Genomic DNA, 15,232 nt, shown 5'->3' with positions numbered 1-15,232 from the left:
CAGCTTCTCATTCTCACCTCACCCCCAAGAATTTTACTATCAGTTATTTTTTGTCTCGTTCCAAAATTTTTACATTTCGAAAATTCTAGAAATGTTATTTCCGGAAACTTGAAAATTCTTTATTTAGCTCAAATTCAAAAGAATTAGCAGATTTAGGTAATTTTTAAATTTATGACCCCTAGGCAGTTTCAAACCCGTAGATTTTCAATTTGCACTTTGAATTTTGCTAAAATGAATAGAAAATTGAGTTATACCCTTTCACAGTTGTACTGTCTTAAACCGTAAAAAACGCCACTCTTTAATCATGCACTAACCTTGAACCCAAATATCTCGGCTCTTTTAAAAGATATCAAAAAACTGTCAACCACAAAAATACTGATGATATTATGATAAACATTTTATCAGTTGGCATCTTTTTGATATATCTTGTAGGAACTGAGATAATAGAGCTCAAAGTTCACTTGCAATAGAAGATCCATAGCTTCTTTCAAACTCAAAATTTTTGGAATCAGTAATTTTTCTGCAAAACTTTCCCGCTTTTTTTTTATTTGTCCGCTGATTAGCTCCTGCACTACAGTATCATAATTCTCATTTTCATCAAATTTTCAACCTTCCGCTCTCCTTTTTCATCATCATCCATCTCTCTCTCCCGCCCCAACCGATTCATTTCCAATTCACATAGGTAATAGGTAATTCACCCTTTTTCCACCCCTCCCTCTCAACAATTTGACTCATTAATAGCCCTCTCGCCAACAACCCCAACCTTTTCCCTCTTGTTCCCCACGTCTATTTAATTGGCAACTAATTCTGACTGTCGGACGACGACGGCTCAAACGATGCGCATCGTCGTCGGCGCCGAGATTCTGATGATGATGACCGGTTTTCAGAATGATGTGGGGTGGTCGGGGAGAGAGACACTAGAATCACCACCACCACCGCTCTAATTTATTTTCATATAGATATTTTATGGCGCCTGCCCTTCTCCCTCTACCAAAACATTTTATTACATTGAAAAATGCCCTGATCCAGTAGACAAAAAAGTCGAATTTTATACCAAAATGTTGAGCTTTTCAAGTTTTATAGTTTTCTTTTCAGTTAGCTCTGAAATTTCAGTTTTGAAAAAAGTTATGATCCATAGAAGGAAGATTCTTGTTTGGCACCTCAACGGCTTATCGTCGCCGATGATTCGCAAACTCATAACTTTTCGCTAACTTGAAATTTTTGGATAAAATAAAATGAATACTGTAGAAAAATTTTCGAGCTGCAAAATGACAAAACTCACTAAATTGTAAAATGTGAATGAAAAAAGTTATGAAATAAATACCGAATCGAAGATTTCGGTCCAGGGTTCTCGACCCACTTTCTTTATAGCCTATAACTATTTTCACAAATCAGGTACAGCTTTAAAATTAATATCATTTTGTAGATCTTCAAAAATGCTATTCAATTAAATTTAATTCAGAATTGTGCTCTGAATTTTAATAGAGTTATGCAACTTCCCGTTGGATACCCATAGTTAGCGCACCTGTAGTTCACTACTCTGCACTTTTTAACCCTATTTTCTCAACCCGCTCTCTTTTTGACCGCTAACTTTTTTTTCTAAAAAACTACAAGCTTGCAAATTATATCATTTTGTAGATCTTTTGAAACACTATTTGACTAAATTAAATTCAAAGCTATGCTCACAATTTCAAACGATTTATAAGAGTTCCCGTAGAGCACCCATGATTAATGCACCTGCAACGCACTCTGCTCTCTTTTTGGCTTGTAACTTTTTCCACAGATTAGTACTAGTTTTGAATTTAGTATCATTTTGTAGATTTTTTGAAGAGCTATCGGTCTAAATTAAGTTCAAAATCCTGCTCCAAGTTTCAATTGAGTTATACAAGTTCCCGTAGAGCACCTAGGGTTCGCGCACCTGCAGCACCCACCTCTCTGCTGCTGGTGCAGCGCCTCCGAAACGATAATTATTATAAAAGCGATACTTTGATGCAGCACACATCTCACACCTCCTTTTGATATTTCGCCGCTTCACACTAATTTCGCGCCATCGGCGCTGCTCTGCGCCTTTGATCTGACACCGCGCCGGTCGGCGTCAATTTCATTATGAAAATGATAATCATAATAATAATTATGCGAGCGCGGGCGTTAAGAAAAGAGATAGATAGAGAGAGAAAGAGCATTCACATTTCCATCCGGGAAAAATTGAGGGAGCAAGGTTGATAACGAGATGTGTGTGTGTGCATATAAATTGATAAGAAAGACCGTGTCGTCGGGTCCTTTTGAGAATTTTTAATGATTAGAGTGTGGAACATTAAACAGGCGGCCGCTCTCTCATTCTCGCCGCTCTTGGAACGCTAGAATAACTTTGGTGGGAGTGTATCTGTGCAAATATTATTGTTGGGGGTCGTAAGAGCGCCAAGAGGTCTGGGCTTTTCGCTAGTTAGACTTGGTCCAATTCTTTTGATTTTTGTAGCAAAATGTTTCTGGTGTTGAGTCAAATATTTTATCAGTTGACAGATTTTCGATATCTCTTGTAGGAGCGGAGATAATTGCGTTCAAAGTATAGGGTGGCACAAAATCAAAGAAAAAAACGTTTCTGGAGGTATGGGGAATTGAACCCCAGCCCTCTCCCATGCTAAGGGAGCGCTCTACCACTGAGCTATACCCCCGCACACCGACCTTTGCTTGTCATGACATACACATTACACCGGACTGCCAGCGGTCAGAGGCGTCTGAATTGAGAAAAGGGGTGTCAAATAGTGAAGAACAAGATTCTACTGTTACATCTTATTTTGAGCCAAAACTCTATTTCAGGCTAATTTTGACTTGGATTTTAAGATTTTAAATGATTTTCGAGATAAAAATTCGAATTTAGCCGATTTTTTTTTCAGTTCTGACAACTTAACTAGCTTAAATATAATCTTAACAACTAAAATCTTTTTCCAGAAGACGTGACGGATCTCGAAGAGCACGCGAAGGCACACGAGGAGGAGGCATCGTCTGGCGTGGCTTCCTCTTCTTCACAGAAGGCGTCGTGTGCACTGTGCATGGAGCCGACGTCCGATCTGGAGAAGCATCTCATCGAACAGCACCGAATCGCTGAAAGTGCCATCGAGAAGTTTCTACTGGCAGAGAGGACTGGGAAGTGAGTTAATTCGGTTTAATTGGGGCTCAATTAGATCTAAAATTTGATAAAAAATTTTTTGGATTTTAAATTTTTTTCATTGGAAAATGGGAAGATACTGGCCATTTTCCAGAACTGTTCAAACTTGTTCGATTGTTTTGAAATTTTCAAACAATATATATCTAAAATTGAGCTTCATTTTTGTAGTTGACAACTTTTTTGAAAAATTAAGTCCTAGCGAGATATGACACCTGCAAAAGACATATCTTTTTTGCCACTACCCCTCTTCTTGCGGCGAACGCGCTAAAACGCACTTTAAACTTGTTCGATTGATTTGAAATTTCCAGACAATATATAGCTAAAACCGAGCTTTATTTTTGTAGTTGACAACTTTTTGGTGAAATTAGGCCCTGAAGAGATATGCCGCGTGGAAGAGACCCTCTTTTTTGGCGCTCCCCTTCATGCCCACCTCAAAAAAAGGGGGAGCGGGGGCTAGTCCTTCAAGCTGCAAGATAGGTTGGTCCCTTCAACGTAGCATATCTCTCCAGGGCCTAATTTTACAAAAAAGTTGTTAACTAAAAAAATAAAGCTCTATTTTTGTTTTATATCTTCTGAAAATTTTAGCCCAATCTGAAAATTTTGGAGTGCGTTTTTTAGCGCTCTAAACATTGCCCATTTTTGGCCCTGCACACCGATGAACCTACAAAAATTTGCGCAACGAAATGTTATACTTTACAATTTCCGCTCTCTCCTCGTGTCATAAAATCATGCTCGATCATAAAATCATGCTTGCTGGGTGTCAAGGTGCGGCCCCAACGAAACCCATTACTGTAAAGTTTTGCAAACGAAAAACCCCGTTTCTCTGCGTCTCTCCGATTCTTATGATCTCTCTAGAAAAGCTGGTTCACCTGATGTCGATGGAGAATCAACCTCTCTCTCTCTCCCGCGAGAATTAGTTTTAGTCATGTTTAATTCCTCATTTTGTTGCTGTTTTCTCGAAATCTCTTTGATTCATATACTATTTTCACTTTTCCCCCACGCCGCAATTAGTACTGTCTCTCTCTTCACAAATAGGATGGATGGCGGAGGGATCGTTGAGCGATTTTGCATATTTTATGCACGTCGCCTAGTTCTTCTGTTTACTCGCTCTAAATTCTCCTACAGATTCTTTCGCATTCCCAGCCCTCAAAACACCTTTTTGTATTGATTAATTGAGGTTGTAAAACTAAAACTTTTTTGGTGGTTTTTTGGGTCGCCTACAAAAGCATTTAGATTTTGTTGGATCTTTTTGAAAATTTTATAGTATACCAAACAAAAATAGAGCTTCAATTTTGTAGTTAACAACTTTTTTGCAAAATCAGGCCCAGAGCAGATATGCCACGTGGAAGAGGTCCTCCTTTTTTGGGGATAAAAGACGTTGTTCGTTTTCCGACGCACTAATAGGCGCTTCAAACTCTTTGGACTAGTCTGAAATTTTCAGAAAATACTAAACAAAACTAGAGCTTCATTTTTGTAGTTGACAACTGTTCTGCAAAATTCAAGCCTAGGGAGATATGACCTTTTGGAAGAAAGGGTCCCCAGCGCGCCAAAGGGGCGGCCCCTTTTCCTGAAGGCCGCTGCTCTTCCACTTGGCATATCCTCTCAGGGCCTGATTTTACAAAAAAGTGATCAACTACAAAAATAAAGCTCTAGTTTTGTTTGGTAGCCCCAAAAAGTTTCAAATGTATCTAATCAATATGAACTTCATTTTGAGACCCCTAAATTTGGCCCATTTTTCACAAAAATTTAGAATTTCAGTGTAAGACTAGTTCTATTATTCATCTTATGGTTCCAATATATAACCTTTTCCGATATATATAAAACATGAATTTTCGATGCTATTGTCTTCCGCCCCCTACACCAACTGATCCAATAATTAGGGGGGATAATTAGTGAGGTGTATCGAATTCGCCTGCCGCTCCACCTTTCGGGTCATTACGCCATTCTCACGGAATTTCAATAGAGACACAAGGACACAATTGAAACCAATTCATTTTCGAACAAACGACATGTTTCATATAAAAGCGCCAGTTTTAATGAGAATACCAATTTTAAGATTTTCGAATTTTTCTAGGCTGAAAATGTGCCGATTTCAGAGTTTTGAAACATCTTTCAAATTTGCATGTTTTGTCTGAAAATTCCAGAGATAATAAAACAAAACTAGAGCTTCATTTTTGTAGTGGACGGTTTTTCTCTAAAATCAGGCCTTGAAGAGATATACCACGTGGAAGAAGCCCACCCTTTTCGGGACCACCTACCCCAACGCCCTTTTTTGCCCCCCCCCCTCTCCAATGTAGGCGCGGGCGCCAAAAGAGTGGCTTCCTTCCACGTGGAATATCTCCCCAGGCTTAAAATTTACAAAAAAGTTGTCAACTACAAAAATGAAGCTCTTATTTTGTTTAGTCTACTCTACAATTTTCAGACAAATTGATCAAGTTTTAACTGCTTTTTCAAACACTTGAAATTAGTCACATTTTGACATTTTTTACCAAAATTAGCTTTTTTCAATTTTTGACTGTATTTAAACATTCATGTTAAGCCTATGTTGACTATTCTTCTGTAAAAATGTGTCATCATCATCAGCATCATCAACATCGATATATATCATATTATAAAAATATTTCCACAGCAGGGGGTGGGCTTCGTCATCCAAATACATTAGTGAAGGGATGACATTAAAAATTTGGTTGGGGGGGTGGGGGGGGGGGTACCATCCTGAATCATAATTGAATGTTAAACTAGGAGGGGTCTCACTACTCTTTCCGATTAACAATTTCCTCTTATTTATTTGCTCGCACTCATTACAACAATTTGTTCTTAACCTCTTCTCTTCTCGGCCAGTATGGGCAAGTTTTGGGGGCTAAGAATCTAAGAACCTAAGAGTCCTAGTTATTCCGAGAGCGCTGAAAATACTACAAAATTTAAAAATTCGGTAAATTCGATCTTGTGTCTTTTTGAATAATTTAACTTCAAACCTAGAATTCAGGGATTCTTAAACTTTCAAAGATCTTGAATTCCAGAAATTTTGAATCTCAGAATTTTTCAAAATTCCCAAAATGGCCTAAATCTCATTCAGTTTCCTCTAATCAACATTTTTCTTATCACCCTCTCCCCCCGATTTCCTTCTCCAATTTTTTCCCCGTAATTGAATTTTTCATTTCTCCTCTCCGCTCAGAAAAAGATTTTCCTCTCCTCATTCCTCTTCGATTTCTCTCTATTGCTCCTTTCCTATTATTTCTGTGTGGTGCAAGAATAAAAAAAAAGTGTAAATGGTTTGAGAAAAGAGAAAGAAAAGAATGAGGAAAGTGATTGAAAAAGAGGCCCCTGACTCATATTCCCCCTTCAATTTTTTATTTTCATCTAACTCAAGAACAGATAGTTTGATAAATGTATATCAGTCCCTTATCACCCCTTTTTCTAGGTTTCAAGGTTCTCTAATTTGTCTTCCTACAAATTTTTTGATTCGCTGGTCCTATTGAAAATCCTTCATACAGTAACACCCAAAAAGTTTAGTAGATGAAAATTTCCATATTTTGACTTCCTAAAAAGGTTATCAGATTTTGTTGAATTTGTCTGAAACTATCAGAGAATACTAAACAAATTTAGAACTTTAATTTTGTAGTTGACAACTTTTTTTTGTAAAAATCGAGCCTAGGGAGATATGCCACGTGGAAGAGACCCACCCTTCTTGGGACTACCTACCCCAACCCCTTTTTTGCGCCCCATCAAATGTAGGTGCAGGGCGCCAAAAAAAAGGAGGGTCCTTTATACGTGGCATATCTCTCCAGGGCTTGAATTTACAAAAAAGATGTCAACTACAAAAATGAAGCTCATATTTTGTAAGTATCCTCTCAAAATTTCAAGTGAGCTGGACAAATTTGAACCATATTTTCCAACCTTCAAAAATGACTGAAATTCGCTGAAAATTTATTTTTTGAAACTTTGATTCCAACTGGAAATAGTTGAAATCTCTAAAGATAATTCAGCCTCTAATAGAGTCAGAATCTTCAAAAAATCAACCTTTCCAGATTTTTTCAACTTCCTCAACCTCTAATCCAGCCAAGACTCCCTAAAACCCTGAAGTCTTCCAGAGAAGCCTCCACGTCATCTGAACCGTCGCCAGAATTCCCGCATCGGTGCTCCAAGTGCTCCATGGCGTTCCGAAGCGAATCGCAACTCCAGACGCACTCTCTTCAGCACGTCTTCCAAAGTTTTCACAAGTGTCCGACGTGTGGCGACTCATTTGATGAGAACAACATTGTTGTGAGTTTTTTTGGGATCAGCTAAAATCGATAAATTCGTACTTAACGACTTCTGAATCTCTAAATTACTTGTAACGTAGTTTTTGGACCTAGTAATCTAGAAAATCAATCTTCGTAGATTTCTAGAAATCTCTACTTCTAAATTCCAGACCCATATGCTGGAACACACAAAAGAAGAATGTGAAATGTGCTCGGAAACGTTTCCATCAAAAGAAGCTTTTCTATCTCATCTGAATTCGGCACGTCATCTGCAGCAAGCCAAAAAACAGTTGGAAAGCACAATGGTGGACCTTAATTCGCAGGTAGGTAGGGGTCCCTTATCTTTAGGAGTTTATAGCTTGTAAACTAATAAAGCTTTAAAAGCTTTGTCAACTAGGAAATTGTTGGAAATAGCCCCCCCCCCCCCCCTCCGCTTTAGTAATAGGGCATGGGCGCCAAAAAAGATGGGTCCCTTCCACCTAGCCTATCTCGTCAGGCATTGAATTCACAGTAAAGTTGTCAACTACAAAATTGGAGCACTAGTTTTGTTCAGTATTCTCTGAAACTTTCGAAAAAATTGAATAAAATTTTAGTAACTACTGCAGGTCCACAAAGCTGAAGTATCGAAAATGGGTCAAAGTTTCGGGGTCCTTATCAATGAGATCTCATTTCTCGAAAACTAATTGAGTTCTGAAAATTTTGTCAACTAAAAAAATATAAGAAATTTCAAAAGTTCCACTTTTGACAACTTCTTGCTATCTCCCCTAGTTTTTGTTCTCTGCGTCTCTTTTTGCAATTACAGTATACCCATTTCGTAATTGATTTGCTTTAGCACCACCGGCCGCTTCTCCAAGAAGCAGGGTGGGGTGCCGACAAACAGCAAAAAAAATCATATAGATTTATATTATATGATGACACTAAAATTATTACACAAACAGTGAAAAAAATTTTCAAATGATATATTTTTTGGGATGAAATGAAATGGGCTGCTTCTCATGGAATCGAAAAATCTTATTGGAAATTTTTATGAGAGTGGCTTTTTCTGTTATTTAAAAAAAATGTGTTTGAGAGCTTTTGATTTTGGAATTTTGAAAAAAAAAACTGGGATTTTTTAAAATACTCAATTCAGCGGACATCTGGACATATTGGCTAGAAAAAAGGGTCCTCCGAACTTTGACCCCATTTATTTCAGTTCTTATAAAAGATATCAAAAAGTTTTCAACTGATAAAATGTTTATCACATTATCAGAAATATTTTATTAGTTAACAAAATTTTGATACCTTTCACAGATAAATTAGGTCAAAGCTGGTGGGGGTTCCAAGCTTGCCGACTGAAAAAAGGACCCATCACTTTTAACCCTTTTCATCTCGGTTCCTATAAAAGATATCGAAAAGTGATCAACTTATAAAATGTTGCTGATATTATGAAAAACATTTTCTCAGTAGACAACTTATTGATATCTATCACAGGGGCCGAGATAAATTGGGTCAAAGTTGAAAGTTCCTGAATTCCCAATTTGGCTCAAAGCTAAGGAAGGCCCTTCCGTCAATAATAACTAATAACACTTCTCAAGTATGTATTACAATATGAGCAATCAAGATTTTGCCGATTGAAAGTCAACAACACAGTGTCTCTCCTTGTCTTTACCGCCCGCCTTGTTTGCTCATCTCTAAATTCTCAATTACCGTAGTCTCACCCCTAATAATCAATTGGCGAGGCGCATTTTCGCGCCTTGTTTGTACTAACAACACATACACCTTTTTGCCTCATCATCATCACCAAGAAAAGGAGAAGAAGAAGAAATTATATGGAGGAAGAAGGGGACGGTGTGCAATAGATGTCGGCAAACAAATATAGGATTCGTGTGAAATAGATGAGGGCAAATAGTAAAGGGGAAGAGAGAGAGAGAGACGGTGATGATGATGGAAAATGAATTTATAAGAAGAATAAGACGATTTTGTGTGTATGTTTGTACCTGTCTGACTAAACATAGTTTTAGGGGGAAAGGTGATAGGGATGAGAATTGGGGGATCGGGATTTTTTTTTGGGATTTGTTGATTTTTTGAAATTTTTGGAAAATTGGGAAATCGGTAGATCGGGAGCTTCAGTAGATCAGGAGGATCAAACATAACAAGTTATAGATCCTCAAATTTTCAATTTTCTAGATTTTCAAGATTCTCAAAATGTTCGAAATCCTATGATGGGTCGGAAGTTTAGGAAACCCAGCAAAGTTTTTAAAAAACTCAAAAACTCCAAGGACTTACTGATGGAGAATTTTAGAAAATTCTAGGAAATCATGTAAATTCTGAAATTCCCCCAAAATCTCCGAAATTCGGCAAAAAATCCGAGAATTCCAAAAATTCCTGAAATCCCAAAACTAAAAAAAAATCCTGAATTTGCGAAATTTAGAAATCTCAGAAAAAATGAATAAAACCATATAAATTCGGAATTCTTGAAATTCAGATTTTCAGTTTCTTCCTGAAAATCTAAAAACCAGAAGCTCAAATTTTATATTTTCAGACTTCTTCCAGATTTCAAAATTTCCCGATTTTCAAACCTCAGCAATTTTCAGAAATTTTAAAAATTCGAAAAATTGGGAATTACAGAAAAACTCTGAATATCAAAACTCCTTGAATTTCCAAAAAACTGCTAAACTCAATTCACCAATTTCCCCTTAATTCCAGGACCCCACATCTTCCGAAAAGCAACGAGTTTATGTGTGTAACGTCTGCAAACAGTCGTATCCACAAGCGGCTAATCTCGACGTACACATGCGATCAGTGACACATCAAAGTCGGATGGGTCGGCTGGCCGAATTGGTCGCCAACGGAGATCTGAACCCAGAGAAGCCCGTCTTCGAGCAACCGGGTATACCTGCGCAGACCATTCAGAGCTTCATTGAGACGGTGAGTCGAAAACACAAAACTTGAAGCTTTTAGATCCGTAAATATCCCTTGATCCTATTTTTGTCTAAATTCAGATCAAAATCATCGATTTTGAGCGTCTGAAAAATAAGTTCAGCTTATCCAATTTGTTTGTAACTTTTCGAGATTACAAAACAAGGGCTTCATTTTTGTAGTTGACAACTTTTTTGTAGGATTTACGCCTGGGGTGATACATCACCTGGAAGAGACCCTTCTTTTTTGGCACTATCCTTCCCCTCATATTTTCTGACAAGCTAGAAAACACTTCAAACTTATTGAATTAGTTTGGAAATTTCAGAGAATATAGAACAAAACAAGAGCTTCAATTTCGTAGTTGAAAGCTTTGTGTAACTTTTGAGCCTAAAGAGATATGCCACGTGGAAAAGACCTTCTTTTTTTGGCGCCACCTCTCCACCCCCTTTGAGGGGGGAGGGGGTGGGTGCGCCAAAAACAGAAAGGAGGGGGGAAAGGTTGGCCTCTTCCATGTCGAATAACTCATCAGACTGAAATTTTACCAAAAAGTTGTCAACTACAAAAATGAAGCTCTAGTCTTGTCTAGTATACTCTGCAAATTTCAGACAAATCCAACCAAAGAGAGCCACCTTTTTGAACTCTTGAAATCGCCTAATTTTTGACACTAAATTCAACGTTTGGACGATATTTAGTTGACCATGGTTTCTTCTTTCCCATAGATGATGATTCATCATCTCGAAAATTATATTTATCGTTAGGCTCCCCTCCCAAATGTTTACGATCACTTTCTCAAATCATTTCGCAATCATTCAAATTTTGCCCCATTTCCAGACCTCCTCCCAACCCAATCTCAACGACCTGATGTCGCTGCTCACTAGGTCGGAATCTGATGACGTTCGAGAAGAAGTGAATGGTCTTCAATTGCTCACACAAATCAGAGTCTATGGGGAACCCAAAATCACAAGTTTGGTCCCAGGATTAGATGGGAAAATCGACAACATTGCACTGTTTGACGATCAGCAAGCACTGGAAATTTCGAAAATCGATTGTGGCGTTTGTGGTCAGCAAATCGTAGGAATCCTGGCCCTCAACCTTCATTACGAGGAATCTCACTCCTCGAAAATCCCATCTGATGTTCTTAGGAAGTTCGGTGAGAAGATTCTAGTCGCCGTACAGCATATCAATCGGGAGAACAAGAGTAATGATGGCTCACAGAGCCCACAGAGCAATGATGACGAGCCTCTGGAGAAGAAGATCAAGATGGAGCATAACGTTGATCCAAACGCAGCTGCCAATCAATTCGCAATGTTTCAACAGATGATGAGTTGCTTCCCATTCATGGCACCTCCTGGAGCCGCTGGTGCGTTTTCTGGGTTCTCACCGGAGATGTTGAATCAGTTGATGAATCCGGCGGCTGCAGCGGCGGCTGCAGCTGCTGCTGCAAACGTTGGGAATAGTTCCACACAGAAGCGAGCGAGGACAAGGATCACTGATGATCAGTTAAAGGTTTTGAGGTGAGTTCTTATTCGCTGTTTTGCGCGCTATCGGTAGGTTGTCGCCGTGTAGCTCAGCTAGAGAAAATGTCCATAACTCGCTTAGTGGTTGAGCTACAGTTTTGATTCTTACTTTAATAAAAAGCTCGTAAAACTCCAAATTCGATAAAAACAGATTCAAAAACCATTTAGCTCAGCCGATCCAAAAAAATCGTCCTAAAAGAAAAACGTTTTTCGTTCCCGAAGATTACTGTAGTTTTACGGTTGGGGGTGGGAGGGCAGCGACAATGAAAATGAATTGCAAACAATAGGTGGGCCGAGAAGAGAAGAGGAGGTGATGGAAAAATGCGAAAATTGGGAGAAAAGAGAATGAGAATGAAGAACAAACATTTCGTGTGGTGATTTTTCAATGAAAATCAATCAATTTCGCTAGGAAAAAAACAACAGAACAGTTGGAAGTGGGATGGATTATAATAAGGGGGTAAAAATTTGGAAAATCCGAGAATTAGCAAATTCGCAAAAAAAATTGAGAAATTGAGAAATTTGGAATCCCAGAAATTTCAGAAATTCAGAAATTCAGAAATTTGGAATCCCAGGAAGTTCAGAAATTCAGAAATTCAGAAATTCAGAAATTTGGAATCCCAGGAAGTTCAGAAATTCAGAAATTTGGAATCCCAGGAAGTTTAGAAATTCAGAAATTCAGAAATTCAGAAGTTCAGAAATTCAGAAATTCAGAAATTCAGAAATTCAGAAATTCAGAAATTCAGAAATTCAGAAATTTAGAAATTCAGAAATTCAGAAATTCAGGAATTTAGAAATTAGGAAAATTTTTTAGAAACTTTTGCATTTTTGAATACTTCGATATTCTGAAAATTGAAGTCTTTGAGCGATCTATAATTTTCAGGTTTTGGGAATTTTAAGATTTTTCGGAAATCCTGAATTTCAGAATTTTTGGATTTTCTAAGTCATCGGAATATCTGAATTTTGGAATTCTAGGAATGCTAGGAATTTCCTGAACTTTGAGATTATCTGAACTTTCGGAAGTTTTCGAATCTTCCGAAAACCTAAATTTTCCAAAATTCTAAAATTCTTGGGTTTCTGGGTTTTTTTCCTTTCTCTGAATACCGTGGAAATATCTCAATGTCTATCTTTTAGACTTATCATGAAAACATCTAATTTTAGATTTTCTGAAAAATTTGAAACTTCTTAAATTTGTTGGATTTTTTTATTTGGGAGCTATCTGAAATTATTAGGCTTTTTTGGTTTTTGAAACTTTTCCGAATTTCATATTTGGCCTAATAGTAAGATCCTTCCAAATTCAAAATTCCGGATTTTTCGAATTCTCTGAAATTCCTTACATTTTCAGACAATACTTCAACATCAACAACTCCCCATCGGAGGCTCAAATCAAGGAAATGTCCCAAAAGTCGGGACTTCCGGAGAAAGTAATCAAGCATTGGTTCCGCAACACACTCTTCAAGGTTTGTTGATTTTTCTTATTACTTTCCCCCTATTTTTGTATATGTAAACGAGACGGAAATGAGACAGTAATTAGTCATCAACACATATATAAGTGTGTGTGTATGGGCAAATAAAGGGCAAGGAAAGGGCAAATTGAGAAAACATTGGGAGCCTTTAAAGGTCAAGGGAGGGGACCAGGGGGTACCTGGGACACCAGGAAATGATATATAATTTTTGAGTCATTAATGGGAATGAAAAAAAAATATAATTCGATAGAAAAGATTGGGGACCAGAAGTTTCGAAAATTCTAGAAAGTTTTGACTATTCGAGAGTTCGAAATTTTGGAAATTCGAATGGAATATTTTTTGAAATTTCAGGATTTTCGAAAATTTTAAATTTTGAGAAACTTTAAAGTTTTGGAATTTTCGGATTTTCGGATTCTGAAGTTCTGAAATTTTGAAATTCTGGAATTTCTAAATTTTCGAAAAATCGAATTCGAATTCCCAAAATTTCTGAAAATCCAAAAAGCTGTAGAACTTTCGAAAAATCGAAAAATCCTAAAATTCCAAAAAAAAACGAATTTCTGAAATTCCATTTTCGAAAACTCGAGAATTCTAAAATTCTGAAATTTGGAAATTCTGAAATTCAGAAATTCAGAAATTCAGAAATTCAGAAATTCTGAAATTCTGAAATTCTGAAATTCTGACATTCTGGAATTTTCGAAAAATTAAAAAAAAAACTGGAATTCCTTTCAAAAATCTAATTTCCAAAAATCCATAAATTTCAAAAATTCAAAAATTTTGAATTTTCTGAATTTCAAGAATTCTGACTTTCTGAAACACCAGAAACTCCTAAACATCACAATTTTCCAGGAACGCCAACGCGACAAAGACTCCCCATACAACTTTAGCATTCCACCTCAGATGGGCATCGACCTCGACGTCTATGAGAAGACTGGAGAGACCAAAGTGCACTCTCTGAGCAGCGAAACCCCAATTAAATCGGAATTGAGCTCTGCGCGAGCAACACCAACGCTTCCCCTACCACTGGTTGTCGAGGAAAAGAAGCTTCCAGAGAAGATTCCAGAGACCAAGAGCCAATCCTCATCAGCTTCTTCCTCTCAGCTCAACCTCCAAGCAATGCTCTCTCAAATGCAAAACAACTTTTTCGACCCAACCACTTTTATGGCCGCTGCCGCGAACCCCATGACCAATCCATCAACCCCGTCGTCATGTAACACAACTTCTAGTGGTCGGAGAGCCAATCGAACACGATTCACGGATTTCCAGCTACGCACGCTTCAGCAGTTCTTTGACAAGCAAGCCTATCCAAAAGATGATGACTTGGAAGCGTTGAGCAAGAAGTTGCAGTTGAGCCCACGGGTAATTGTCGTGTGGTTCCAGAATGCGAGGCAGAAGGCGCGAAAGATCTATGAGAATCAGCCGAATCACGAGAACTCGGATCGATTTGTGCGGACGCCGGGGTCGAATTTTCAGTGTAAAAGGTAAGAATTTGCGACTGTGTAGCTGTAGCGATACCGTTCATATTTTAACCCAAAATCTCAACACACAGAAGGCTTCGAGCCTATAAAAAGTAACTTTAGCCTAATATTCGATCTTCTACAAAAACACCTTGACCTTTTCGAATTTTGCACTTTTTCAGGTCTTCAACTTTGAGGACCTACAGTAGTAACTCGACTTTTCTCAGTTTTTGTGAAAATTTCAGTCTATAATAAACAAGACTATAGCTTTATTTTTGTAGTTGACAACTTTTTTACGAAATTAAGCCCTGGAGAGATATGCCACGTGGAAGAGGTCCTCTTTTTTTGCGCCACCCCCTCCGAAGCGGCAAAATACGTTTGTCATTTTCCGAAGAACGCATTTCAAACTTATAGCCTTAATTTGAAAGTTCGAGAGAATACTAAACAAGACTAGAGCTTCAATTTTGTAGTTGACAACTTTTTTGTAGAATTC

The 15,232-nt window shown here is 37.8% G+C and overlaps 1 protein-coding gene and 1 non-coding gene across 2 annotated transcripts in view; one reads left to right on the top strand and one right to left on the bottom strand.

The window, feature by feature from the left end:
- Positions 1 to 872: 872 nt before the first annotated feature.
- Cbr-zfh-2 overlaps positions 873 to 15,232 on the top strand; it is a gene marked incomplete at both ends in the record, with an annotated part of 29,075 nt that continues 14,715 nt past the window's right edge. The window contains 8 exons of the mRNA XM_045239767.1: positions 873 to 879; positions 2,950 to 3,148; positions 7,165 to 7,429; positions 7,578 to 7,730; positions 10,093 to 10,314; positions 11,137 to 11,819; positions 13,165 to 13,279; positions 14,132 to 14,763. Of these exons, the coding sequence (XP_045092848.1) occupies positions 873 to 879; positions 2,950 to 3,148; positions 7,165 to 7,429; positions 7,578 to 7,730; positions 10,093 to 10,314; positions 11,137 to 11,819; positions 13,165 to 13,279; positions 14,132 to 14,763 (2,276 nt within the window). The remainder of the gene's footprint in view (positions 880 to 2,949; positions 3,149 to 7,164; positions 7,430 to 7,577; positions 7,731 to 10,092; positions 10,315 to 11,136; positions 11,820 to 13,164; positions 13,280 to 14,131; positions 14,764 to 15,232) is intronic.
- On the bottom strand, positions 2,601 to 2,672 carry CBG28781. The gene has a single exon. It is a non-coding gene (tRNA).

Source organism: Caenorhabditis briggsae (genome assembly GCF_000004555.2).
Source record: "Caenorhabditis briggsae complete genome, chrI, whole genome shotgun sequence".
In the NCBI taxonomy this organism is placed as follows: domain Eukaryota; kingdom Metazoa; phylum Nematoda; class Chromadorea; order Rhabditida; family Rhabditidae; genus Caenorhabditis; species Caenorhabditis briggsae.
Note: the sequence above shows the minus strand (reverse complement) of the source record. Positions and strands in the feature narration are given on the sequence as shown.